The 13755-nt window shown below is 39.8% G+C and overlaps 1 protein-coding gene across 2 annotated transcripts in view; it reads left to right on the top strand.

The window, feature by feature from the left end:
- Nucleotides 1-13755, top strand: part of Eip74EF (Ecdysone-induced protein E74) — a 54424-nt gene that overhangs the window by 31522 nt on the left and 9147 nt on the right. Inside the window, exons 1-2 of one of the 2 annotated variants that reach the window (XM_065314757.1) lie at nucleotides 421-1260; nucleotides 11611-11787. In XM_065314757.1, coding sequence (XP_065170829.1) covers nucleotides 795-1260; nucleotides 11611-11787 — 643 coding nt within the window. In that variant the 5' untranslated portion in view covers nucleotides 421-794. Of the gene's footprint in view, nucleotides 1-420; nucleotides 1261-11610; nucleotides 11788-13755 lie in introns of those variants that run through there. The other variant, XM_065314756.1, reaches the window with a different exon arrangement.

The raw sequence follows: 13755 nt of genomic DNA, 5'->3' as shown, positions 1-13755 counted from the left end.
AATTCGGAAATGTATAAACCATTAATCAGCACACGTTTACTTCTTTATCAGTTTTGCGGCTGCCACGCGTGTGTATTACATAAAAATATAGTTTTCGGATATATTTAGCTTGGTAAAAACCGCGATTAATTGTTTTATTGATGAGAGAGTGTTTATGTAAGTTTTTTGTTAGTCTGGTAGAAGGCAAAAAAATGTTTGCGGCGCCGACACCTCCAACCCTAACCTTTCTCAATGCGGAGCACGATCATGCGCCATCTCCGGCTGAAAAGGGGAAGAGGGGGTGGCAAGCGAAAGTGCCAGCACGGTGGCGGTGGCGGCGGCGCGCCTCTTGCGTCGAGCGGCGTGCGCACTCTCGCCGGCCGAGTCGACACGACGCGCCGCACGACGCGCCGCGCCAGATATCTGAGTCACTAGGCCATCGTCGCGTTGCGCCGGCGAGCTACTCGTAGTCGTACTCCAGCAAGCGCACGGACGGCGGTGTTCGCACGCCACGCTCGCAATCGCACGTGATAACTCGCTCCAGCAACACACACGCTGCTGCAGCGCGAAGAAAACTGCGGACGAATTTTTTCACCTCTAAATCAATTTTATCGAAATCTTTAAAAACAAAAATAGCCTAACTTGAGTTTGTGTCAGTGCAATTGAAACATTCTGGATTACATTCGTAAACAATCGACTTGGCGACAAAGTGAACATTGTGTCAAAGTGACTTTCGTGACATTCCATCAAGTTGTAAAGTGATGAACCACACAAAATAATTTCATTGTTATAATTCTTAAATCAATTTTATCAAAATGATACTGCAACAACAACACGCGCCGGGTTTGATTATTCAACGAGTTCAGGAACAGGATCATGATCAGGATAAAGATCATGATGTGCATCAGACAGTGATCAAGGAGGAAAAGCCGGATACAAGCGAAGATCTCACTGAAATTGATCATGATGCTGATGTTAATGTGGACGTTGAAGATGAAAAAATGACAAATATAAAAGACGACGATGAAGAAAATATTGACGTTGTGGATGAGGATGAAGACGATGAGGAGTGCATGCCGTTGGATTTAAGCTGCAAACGGATGGTGGAGTCGCCACCGATGATGAGCAACATCGCTAAGAGGCGTAAGTTGCGCGGAAATTCCTGCGGGTCTCGGGATAGAGATTCCGGATCGGAAAGCGATGATTCCGCAGGCGGGAGAAGTTCACCCGGCGATGGACACGATCACAAGGCTTACAAGAAAAGTCTAATGCGGCGATATTGTAAGTTAAAACTTATGTTTCTAAACGATTTCTACGCCTATTATAGACCTGCAAGAATCATTAACCATGTTTATTGGATATGTTGTTTGTAAAAGTTTGCATCGAATAATTGCCAAGTGAAATTGAATTTTGAGCCGTAATTTATGTGGATTTTATGTAAGCGCGTTTTGCGTTTCTTTACTTTTTATTTTTATTCGCGCTCTATTTGTGTAAACAGGAAACCGCGTCAAAAAAATTTATATTTTTCCAAGCGCGCACGAAAATACGCTTTTTTCCTGAAAAATATGGCGTCTATTTTTGGTAACGTACATCTCAAACATTCCGGTCGTTATCTTGCTACAATTTACATCGATTTCCGCAACAAGCCGCAACTATTTTTCATTATGAAACAGAAAAATTTAAATTTACTACGTTGGTGTCAAAGTGGACTATAAACAACTATGGCATTCTTGGAAATGTATGTAGTTTAACATGTGTAGTCGAAAAAAAAGTGAGAACGAAATTTTTGATTTGTAATTTATTTGCTAAAAATATTATCAGACTTCCTGTTGCGAAATTTTCGGTTTTTCTAGTTTATTACTAAGAGGAAGTTATCGAATAATTTGTTATATTGGTGGGATTTGTCACCCGGCGCGGAACTCGTCATAATTATCATTCCGATGCGAATTGATATCGATTGATATCGATTGTGAAGTGTCGGTTGCACCTTCGAGCGGCGGCGTGATCTATCCGGCGAGGCGGCGCGCGAGTGCGTGCGCTTATATACAGTGCATTAAATACGGATTCCGATTTAGAATCGAGGTCAGGACGTGCCTGTGGCGCGCGACTGGCTTTTGCTTTTTGCACAACATCCACAATGTTGTCTGTAGCCACATCGCGCATACACCAGAAGGTGTGTGTTGCAATCGCGAAATATCAGTCGGAATACACTCATACGCGCTCTGCAAACATTCAAATGAAAACGAAATTAATTTTTTTTTTAATGTGAAATAAAACTCTCAAATTGAAATCGAACAATTTTTTGATTACTGTAAAAATTGTTCGATCAGCACATTTTTAATATTTTCACCCCCATCTACAATTTTGTGTGTACAAAAGAATTTTCTCACCTTTTTTATTGAAGATTTTATATTATTTGATGCTGACCTAATATTATTTTGGTCTATATATCCTAACGGGTCTGGGTTAAGATAGCAACCCCTCGATCTTGAGACGGCTCAAGATTATTTGTATGCATTCAGCATCCACCAAATTTTCTACCTGTTCACCCCGTCGATCAGTGCCTCAAAGCACCTTTTTTATACATTCGCGGCGGTTTTTGCCCCACGCACGGTTAAGTAATCAAATATTAGAAGGTCTACCTGTTGTAAATGCCACCCTCGCCATCGTCGGCGTTGTAATGACGAGGAAATGGGAAAGAAACAGTTGATGTGTCGATGCGGATGGATGGAGACGAAAAAAAATTACTGTAAAATCACGCTGCACATTTCGGGGGTGAATTAATCTCGATAGAATAAGGCAAACAACAAAGGGAAACTAACTGTGCTGTAACATTGTAAAACTGTATTTTATACAATTTCACAAGTCCTAGTATCGAATAACAGTAAGAATGTAGTAGGTATATCAGATGTACTGTAAATTTTTTTTGTTCCTGACACGATGTTAGCAAAAGTAGGTCATTTTTGTGATGTCGTTTTTTGTTTCTCTTCATTTATAACTACAAAAAAGTATTGGCATGTGAATGGGTTTCATTTAATCAAAGATTTTCTATTTTCTTGAGAGTATGCGAAGAATGCTTGAAATTTGAAATGCGCAGAAAAAGTGTTCTTGTTTGAAATAGCGAAATGTGAAATTGCGTTTTCACTAACTTCCACTTGGACACACTTGCGCTATGGAAAATTGCTTGCAAACTGGTCGTCCACGTGGAAGTAGAAGTGTTCCGTGCGTGTAAGCTGAAAATCAAGTAGCAAACAAGCATCATGAAGAGTCAATTGAGATCTACTCTTGTCTAAAGAATCGAAAGCGCGCTCGCTGTTATTTTGAAAACAAAATATTAATAATTTAGACAACATGATAAGACTTACTTTGATTTTTGATTTATGAATAAGTATTTACTTGTTGTTCATTATACTTAAACTAAATTTATTCATTTATTAAGAAAAAGGAAGGCATTCAATTTTGTTGTCTGCTGTCGATGTTGCCGTCGAAAGAAAGTAATCGAACGGACGTTCGTTCTCTAATTCTCTCTACCGTTGCAAGCTGCAACCGCATGCAAGAGTGCAACCTCATGCGCCTACTTCTGGGCGAAATGAATGGCGTCGGATGCGCGCACATTCAAGTTTCACATTTTCATTGCCATAACTTTCCCGCGATTTCGAACGCGCCGGCAAAGCGCAAGCGCTTAAACAATTTTCTTTTCCATTAATTAGACCAGCCTAGACCAGAAGTATTCAACTAACATAACTAAAACGAAAGAAGAAAAAACTGAAACGGAAATTCAAGTAAAAGTTTTCAACTTTCCGAGGGCCGTTCAAAAATCAGAAACAGGTATAAATCGTCCTCGATGACCATTCATTTATTCTTCTTAAGTCTTAACTCCTAAGATTTTGGGGTTTAAAAAAGTAAGAAAAATGAGTCGAAGCGTAAAAAAATAAATTTAACCCTATTACGAGGAGTAGTACTATCCGAACCGCTATTATGGGGGAGACTACTCGCCTTCTCACAAGCAAACCCTTTCTTCTGTTTTTTTCTTACCTGTCTCAGCTGGACGGTTACGGGTTTGACCTACCAACCGAATACTCGCATTACTACACTCTAAATCTAAATGTGGAATATCATTAGGCATCACATTATACAAGCAAGTTATAAAAAATAGTTTTAACCCTTTTTATTTCAAGGGTTGACTAAAATTGAGCGTTTTCATCAATCATGTCATATTAGCTATTATTCATTAGATTCTCTCTGTTTGTAACTATATTTTCAGTTTGTGTATTCTCTTAAGAATTTCTACAATGTAAACAAAGTGGAAATGGAAAGGGAGGTCGAAGAAGGTGAAAAACGGAATTCAAATATAGTTAGTCGTAAGTGGGGCGCACGCGGAAGGAAGCGCACGTGTTCGAAAGTGACCGTAGTCGGCGGTGGTGGCGGCGGCGGCGGTACTTATTGAATTATTAACGTATCCCGTGCGCGCGACAACTTGTGCACGCGGACGGTGGAAAATGGGCGGTAGAGGCGCGTGCAACTGCAGCGTCATCCGTTTAACACGAGTTTGACACGACCCGAAAGCAAACACGTGGCGCGGAAAATAAACTACTTAAACGTGCGGAAAAAAACTTTATATTTTCTATATAAATGTTACCATCTATCTTTATAAGGTTTAACTTTAGAAATTCAATTGACGTTATACCAAGAATAAAATGGTGAAAGATGTTAACTGAAACTCCCTTGGTGTTTTCAACTTTGGGCTTAAATTTTTTTTGCTAGTGCGTGGGCGCGTTTTTGATGCCCGAACGCACGCCCGCGGAGGGTAGGTTCTGTTCGGCGGCCACGACCCTGACCTAGATTCGCCTTCGGCGTGAGGTAGGCGCTGCGGACGTCGATATGTGCGTGCTGCCTCCCACTCACTTCCGCGGGTGCGCGCCACGCACAATCCACCAAGGGGTTTTCATCCCTTTGGAATGTTGGAAAGGGCGCGAAGTAGGAAAAGTGGAATACTCTGTAAAAGTGGGACAGGCCAAATTCTTTCTTTCGCTGCTCTCTTCGCGTTTGTTCATTTTCATGTTCATGCTGATGTTGACGCTTTAGGCCCGTCGGGGATGAAAAAGTGGAACACGTTACGCAAACGAACCGTGCGCGGGGGTGCGGCCGTTTAGAAAATTTTCCACATGCGCAACAGTCCACACAGAAGGAACGATCCCATGGGCGCAGGATGCGCAATCGTAAAAAATTACCCTCTAAGCATCCGCAGTCTTTTTGTTTGTTCAACACTAAGTTCTCTCATTTATTATTACCTTCCAATTAAATTGTTCCACCTGAATATGAAATTTTCTCTAATATCATTGCACAATTTGCGCGCGCGACGCAATCGCGTTTGTTTGCAATGTTGCATAATTGCACCTCGCATTCTTTCCGCTCGGCGCATGCAACAACTGCAGCGGATAAATAACTGTATCACCTATTTATTTGCCACGCATTAAGCGCATATCAAATCAAGTAAGCGGCCAACACCTCCTGAACTAAACAACTGTAACAACTGCATAAATATTTGCAATATTTACTGTTAATTTGCTCTCGGCAATCACTTGATTGAGTATATTAACGGTTTAACACGTTAATATTATTGAAGATTAGTCTTATATTTATTTCCGATTATGTTTGATCGAAAATATAAACTGAAGTGTAATTTCACCAATGGCATTTCGGAATAAACATAAACTAATGAATTATTGCTAGGTAACAATAACAATTATAGATCTGACATTCATGCATTCAGATAAATCTAAAAGTGAACTTGAAAGTGAGAATGATGTAATGATCACTGTTACAACGGTAGTTTGCTTATTCTTGTAATTAAAAACACATTCATATATTACGGTTTATTACACAGTTAACTATTTATAAACATTCAGTGTACCAATAACTAAATATATATTGACAAAAAACGATCGAAAATATTTACCAACGTCTTATGCTGACCTAGCTCAATCGTGGCCACAATGAAAAATTTAATCCGAATGTGAATAGTCATAAATATGTTTTCTAATGGTTGGTCACAGGTAAAAACAGATTACAAACCCTTCCGGCTTCTGAATGTTTTCAATTTTCAATCGTCCGTTATACGACTGATGTTTTGAAGGTTTAAACACCGTGGATCTTAGCCATTAAAGTTTTTTATTTATTACGCAATGCGGACGTGTGTCCGTAATAATTCAACGCGCCAATTTCAAAATTGGGTCGAGCTACGCAAATATCCGCCGAAAATCAACATTCGCAGCGATAAATACGCAGTCCGTGTCACGACCACTCATGCTTCCAAACGTCGTTTTGATTTAGTGATGTTTGCTGTTTTCTAAGTTTTTGTAAATTGCGGAATATCAGAAAATTAAAAATAATTAGCAAAGACGTTGGTATGAAAAGCCCACGACGGTAACAATTTTTTTTTTGAGTTTCACCCACAATATTTTTTTTAAATATACCACGGCTTAGGTGGTCAGTGCCAAGAAGCATGTAAACACATTAAATTCGACAATTAGTTGAATTTTTTTAACGTTTATTTTTTTATGCGCCTAATTGACGGACGCCTAACCGACCGTGACAAACCGGCAGCAGGTACCTATTTCTAATGCGGATTATAATTTTTATAAGTTTTGTTCACCACGCAATTCGTTAAGTGAAAGCGAACCGGCGTTGATTTAATTTTGACAAGGTCGTGTCCGTCACGTACGCGTAATTTCCGATTTGTTTTTGTTATTGTTTCGTCTGGTTTTACGCGAAAACGTTTGTCATTAACGTTAGACGCATTGGAAAGTTAACAATAAACTCCCGCAGCCAACAATAACATATTCAACGGAAATATTGGAATTTTAAGTAAAAAATATTTTTTTTTCATATCAGATACATAAAAATGATTCTAAGAAATGGCGGAAGTAGTGGAAATTAAAATGTGAATGAACGCACAATGAATAATTGATTGCGTGGTGTCGTTGGCGTTTGGCGGATTGTCAGAGAGACGCACAGGAACAGGAACTCGGACAGACTGAATTGGCGCAATCGCCACCGCGCGACACACATGCACACACGAAAAATGCGATTGTTTAACATGCAGCAGGCTTCGGCTAGACTAGACACTACGTCGAAATGTCGACAGCGTAAATAACAGGCATGCCGATAAGATAATCTAAATCCACGTTTTGAGTTTTTTTTTAATTTTCAACAACAACGCACGCACTTCTGCTACACAGACCAGACTAGGCAAAACTAATTTGCGTAAAATTTCGCGCCCAATTTTGGCTGCAGTTTAAATTATTCCAGCGATAAACATTTCAAGCCAACTGCTGAAGTGAATAGATAACGGTTCGAGCACATTGTGTGTCAGCGAGTCGCGCAGCGGTGAAAAAGTGCAAGTGGTTTTAATGTCGGTCGTAAAAAGCGAAATTTTTTGGTACACTCTCGCTTTCGTAAAGTTGAACAAGAAAAATAAAAAATACAAGAGCATTAAATATTTTAACATAACATTTTCGGCCTAGTAATGAAATAACAAAAATTTTCTTGAGCGAGGTTCCGGTTGTCGACTGGGTGACGTCACGCCAGGAAACATCGATCCGTTTTCGTCGGCAGCGAACTCAACACGGAAGCAAACAGGAAGACGAATATTCCAGCACATCAAAACATTCTACTACATATTTAATGGACATAATCTGAATGTTCTATACGTAAAAATAGGTTATATCGATAGTGGCGCCATCATACTGACAAAATATCAAGACAGTTAAAAAATAATATGATGATGATTATTAAGATAATTATACGCAGGATCACTAGAGATGATGCTAACATTTACTGAAATATTTATGGCTGCAAAACACATGCAAGTACATTGGTTGCTTTGAAACAATCACGCGTGACATTTAAAAGACGGTTATATAAACGCTTAAGATGCATCCTTGTGAACTTCATGTCTTCATTTCTTCATCCCATGCTGTTTAGTTCAATATTGATGCAGCAAATGCAAGTCAATTTTTGTGTTGCTGTAGAATTTTGACATTCATTAGTTATTCGTCGAATGTCGAATGCGTGTTTTAATTCATGCGTGCTCCTCACACTGCTCGTATAAGTTGAATAATAGTCGCGGCTGTTGTATCGTCAGCGTGTACTCGTAGAGCCGGTGTGTAGAAATGAGGTATCTAGGTCGACGTTCACTTATTCAACTTGTGTTTTCGATGGAAGCGCGCCGTGACACACACGTACGACAATTTATATTTTGTTGCTCGTTTTCATCAAGTACTCTCACGTGGTTGAATTTTTCGCCATATTTTTTCGCAAAAAAAATATTTTTCTTCCATTTTTGTTGTATTGTAATTATACGCACTTAAGATTACTCTAATACACTTGAAAATTTTAAAACATTAAAAATTGTTTGTTTTTGACTTTTGTTTTGAAATATTCAAATGTGTTTTCCGATGACATTTTGCACAATTCGTCGACACGCCGAGTGCTGAATACGTAAAATCGAACACGATTGGTCGACTAATGTGTCATGGATGGTGTGCAAGCGCCGACGGGTTTTTCGCAAGTTTCGGGCGGTGTTTTGCAATCCGCGCTCGGCGCTCAAGACGGACGCACAAATCTAGATAATCCGCGCACGTTGTCTATGTGTGTGAATGTGTACGAGACGCGGTTGTAAAAAAAATTGCGCAATTGCACACAAATACGAACGAAACCACCAAACGCGAAATAATTCCTGCGAGAGGGAACGCGCATTCAATTGCGGCGAATTAACATCTCTTCAAAAACCGATGTGGCAACTTTACAACTTAACAAATTTTACAACGCGTGCGCTAATCATCCACGTAATTGCGAAACATTTAATGAGACATCATTTTGTGAAAAAAGACCATCCTAACAAATTAATGTTAATTCCATACAAATTTGAATTTTGATGATTCGTGCAATTGCCAAGTATGAAATCGAAAGTTTGTAAACACGTAGCCAGTTATAACATAAATATGGTGGTGTTGACCCCAGTTGTGTACTCGCTGGGGATGAGTGCTTCCGCCGCCTCCACTGCGGCGTAATGCCGTGCAGTTCACCGATATCAAACTATATCTGAAGTGAGATAGCGGGCACTGGCTCCGGCACTAGAACCGTCTGCGTGCACAAAGCGAAAGCGCAAAAACGACATCACCCCGTCGCTGTGTTGACTAAACGGTTCAAGGGGGGCGGGCGGCTTTCGTCTAGCCGTATCGACCTCTCTGCTGCCGTCGCCGCCACCGCGTGCCAAAGTAGCGCAAACGAGACGCTCGGGACAGACTGCATTTTACGACCGCAGCGGCGGCGCTCGACGCTTTTTTGATGTTTTTCAACTTGCCATCACGCCTCCGACCACCCAACCGTGCCTGCCAACGATAGCGAAAGTTTATGAACGCTATCAGACTGAAAACTGCAAAAAATTACAGACCACCAGTATAAAAACTACCTTAAACAAGGTTTATTAAGTTGATTCGTATAGAAAAGTATTGTAAAGTGTATATAATTAATATTAAGTGTAGATGTAAGTTTTAAATTTTGTTTACATGCAGTCATGTTTCGCATGTTGCGCGTGTCACTTGTTTATATTTGAAATCTATGCGATTGCGACTTGTTTTCTAGACAGAGACCCACTTAGAAGTGTTTGTATGCACTGTTTTTGTTACAACCTACATTGTAATTTCATTAATTTTTCTCATATATAGAACAATTTTTAAATTTTAAAATCCACCGCACTTGATTTCCGCCGACTGATTGACGTAGCGCGCGCGCGACAACAATTCCTTATTTGAAAATTGATAAGACGCATTTAATAAGTATGTCAGTAGAGCACTAATTGATTGGTATCACGCACACATGTGACGGGGCGATACAATTTTTGAGTTCTATTTTCACATGAGACGAAATCATTTAAAGACACAAATAGATAATTGACTGCAATCAGTGTAAATTGTCACAATTTACAAGAACAAAGAATTTAATTTGTACTAATACATTTTTTAAGTTATGCACTTTAAGTGAGTTTTTTTTGTGATATTTTAGAGCCTAGTGTAATTTGTTAGTACACACTCAAAGTGTTGTTTGCGTATGAGTTAGTTAAGAGCGGTGCGCGCATGGTTTGTCGCTGAGTCGAGCGCGAGCCGACTATGCCGATTTGGGTTAAGGCTAACTGGTAGGAAAAAAATTAAGTACTTGATATGTAGTTTTTTTTATATATATATTCACGCGCATGTGCACGCACACACATTACAAGCTTGTGTAGTGAAACTATTACATAACCGAATTTTTCAAGCTCATTCTCAACATGAGGTCTATTGAAAAGCTTTTCGTGAATTTCTCATGAATTGCATGGATTTGTATTGTTTACTTTGGGATTTGATTTGAGGCGAAACATTGCAATACCGTACAAGAATTTCATCGTCTGCATGTTTCTGTAGAAAGATTGGAACTTGCAGACGTTGCAAGCCAAACGGAAGATTGACTCGATTTCAGCGTCTCTTGTGTCGAGGATTGTTTCGTGATAGTTTGCTCAAACCGACAATCTTGTAACGCGCCTAAAGAACAATCGTCGAGCGCACTACCGCGCTGCAACACTCCATTTGCAATATTGCGATAAAATAATTACGCAAGGATCGTTCAACAGTTTCTCGCTTCATGTGCGCGGTTCAAGTCAATGCAACAAAAGTTAAGAGGTTAATTCTGCCCAACCCAGTATAAAACTTTGTTCTCAAACAAACAAGGGAAGTATTAACCTAGTAGAAGACTAAAAATTTGCGTAACTTTACGTTGTTGTTTGTTGGGTTTTTTCCTCGCTCGGTGCGAGATGAATAGGCGCGAATAATTATGAGTTGAGATGTTGTAACGCGCACTTGCCTACTTTGTTTGACGGTTTGGGTCGGTTACTTCATTTCCCGTCATCCGACGACCGCATTACCATTAAAAATCGAGACGCGTCCGACGAAATTTTTGCAGAAATCGAAAGCGCACTTTTTTGGGCAGTGTGCGACGACGTGCGTGCATCAGCCTAAAAAGTATTACGCAATGTGTTTTCGACGTGTGGTCTCTTCAAAGTTTACAGCGTTGTTGCTCTTTGCGCACAAGAAGCGATCGTGTCTTGTTGAGCGCGCGCGAGCGAGAGAAGGCATTCGGGTCAAGGGGACTTTCCCTTCCGGTCGAACGAGAGACACATCTAAAGTGCCGGAGCCCCGGTTCTCTTCGCCTTCTTGCGATCGCGCTTTTGCTCGTTGAAGTAAGTTGAAGTCATGATGCGATTGCCACATACTCACACGATCGGACTTAAGCCAACTCAATGACTTATGTCATAACATATGTTTGTTAAATACTACGATAATAATTGTAATATATCATACAAACCTGATCATGTGTGGTTGAGATTTAAACAGTTTATGATAATATGTAGGTGAATAGTAATCATATTCCGGTGTCCTTAAAATTGTCTCCTGCCGACAACAAGCGAAATAAGTGGAACACAAAATCCTTGGAAGTGAAGCCTTAAAAAACAGCGCAATTTCCTTCTTTGTTTTCGACATATCAACACAAAATATACGAAATTGTGTATATAATGATTTTTGTTTTTGTTTTCAGACAATAGCGAAGTAGTTTTCAATCATTTGTCACCATCTCCGCCACCCCCGAGTAAACTACATCGTTCAGCTGAAGCAAATCGCGCATTACTCCATGGCATCCTCTCCGGCCAGCATCCGAACTTACATCATGCGCACGCCCTCATTACGGCGCCCAGAACGTACTCAACGACAACCGGTGAGTCCGCTGAAAGATGCATGCACGTGTAGGCCCTTATAATTGCATAAATCGTATGCTGCATACTGCTGCACGTGTGTTTGTCGGCTTGTCTAACAATCAATAATGTTACGTACGGCAAAAACTGACAGGCCCAAGTAAACAAGTACATCTGTACTTTCTGCACACTGAATCAATGGAATGCAAATTCTGTTCTATAACTCTATAGATTTATTCTTCTATTGAGTGCCAATCATTATATGGATACTATTGAATTTCGCTCTTGTTGCGTGTTAGCTGAAAAAGGGTCAACCCTTTTTCCACATTCGTGGAAACCTGACACACGGCGCGTGCATCTGCCAAAATATATTGTTATGTCATCGTGCGTTTGATTACACAGTGTTGCATCAAAGGATTGATTTTGGGTTTGGGATGACATGCGAGATGGACATGTGGGCGAAAGCGCACACATTGCACAGGGATTAAATTCCGCTATGTCACCATTGACGGTAGAGGGTGGTGATCGGTCAATGTTTAGTCAGCCAACAACTTAATTCGTTTTGCTAATATTTACGAAAATATCATATAGATTCATATAGAATCGGACTTGTAAATTCTAAACGCGAGAGAAAAAATTAAACCTTTTTTTACTTGCTCTAAACCTTTTTTTTTGCTAGTTCTCACCTCATAATCGGATGTTGTGATTTTGCGGATTGTAATTGCTTTGTAATCCACACCCGGAGGGACGACCAGGTCATTTTCAGCCTCAGTTCGGTTACACAGTAAGATTAAAGATTTAACAAACAGATCTCAAGGTGTTGCAAAGGTCCATTTTGACCTGCCTCTCATCTATTTAAGGGTGTTGAACTAAGAGGCTGCCAAAAGGAACAAAACGTCTCGCATTTCACAGCATTGTCTCAAGGTGTTCGAGATGTGTGTTTGTTTGGATACTTATCTGGTGTTAGGCAATGGCTGTCACTGCCTGGTTCATCAAGGACCTTACCGGGAAGTAAAGGGTTTGCTTTACTTTACCTCACTTTTTTTTTGTTTTAAGCTTCTCCAACTCCCAAACTGGAAGTTAATCTGATATGATTCATAGAGATGACTTGCTTTGTCCACGAGATTTGCTTACAATCAAATTTTGAATACCTTCAAGGTCTTATCAGTAGACACAATCTGAATGCCCAATTTTGAGGAAGTCTATGAATGCTGATTGATTTTTTAGAATACAATAACCGACCGTTCTCACTATTAGGTACATACAGTTTTTTAATTTAAAATTTGAACCCTTAGAATTTATAAAGTAATTTTTGAAAAGGAATACAATTTGAAGAGCACCAGTTTCTGTCCGCTGTCACACGCAACAAGTTTCTAGGAGTAATTCCATTACTTTGTTCCCGGTTTTCTAAAAATACTGATAACTGGTTTCTCTGTTAGATCGTAAAAGGGTCAATCATTATTGCAACACTGGTGAAATTACATCCATGTCAACCCTCAAAACGTTCACCTAGTAGAAAAATAGAAACAAGTCCGCTACGTTTGACCAGTGGTCAGTATTCAACTAGGTGTAATCTTTGTACCGGATGACCACTCAAGTCTAGTCTAGTCTAGTCCAGTTAGATTTTAATTCCTTGTGCCGGGTATAACCCACTTGTCTTGTCCTGATGTGATGCTTTCATCAAAGGTTGAAGCAAAGGGGAAGCATGGGAAAATTACATCGATTAAACTGACCACTGGTCAGTTAAAGAATAAATTAAATTTGAATCCAAACAAAAAAAATTGCAGATATTTAAATTTATTTTTGATTTAAATCTGTATGTTTCATGTATTAACGAAGAAAATTGTTTCCTCTTCCTGTTGGTGCAACATTTAACTGTAATTTATAGCGAGGCACGTTATTAAGGCTTTGATTTAAGTGTGTTGCACGATAGTGGGATCAAGCACTCGGCGTAAAAAGTGTGAGAATCCGGATGGACGCGTATCGAAAAC

Source organism: Atheta coriaria, unplaced genomic scaffold (genome assembly GCF_025399875.1).
Source record: "Atheta coriaria isolate IRGN ID8LTWV9N9 unplaced genomic scaffold, Caltech_Dcor_3.1 hic_scaffold_10_pilon, whole genome shotgun sequence".
Lineage (NCBI taxonomy): Eukaryota > Metazoa > Arthropoda > Insecta > Coleoptera > Staphylinidae > Dalotia > Dalotia coriaria.
The sequence above is the reverse complement of the archived record's forward strand: the minus strand, read 5'-3'. Positions and strand labels throughout refer to the sequence as shown.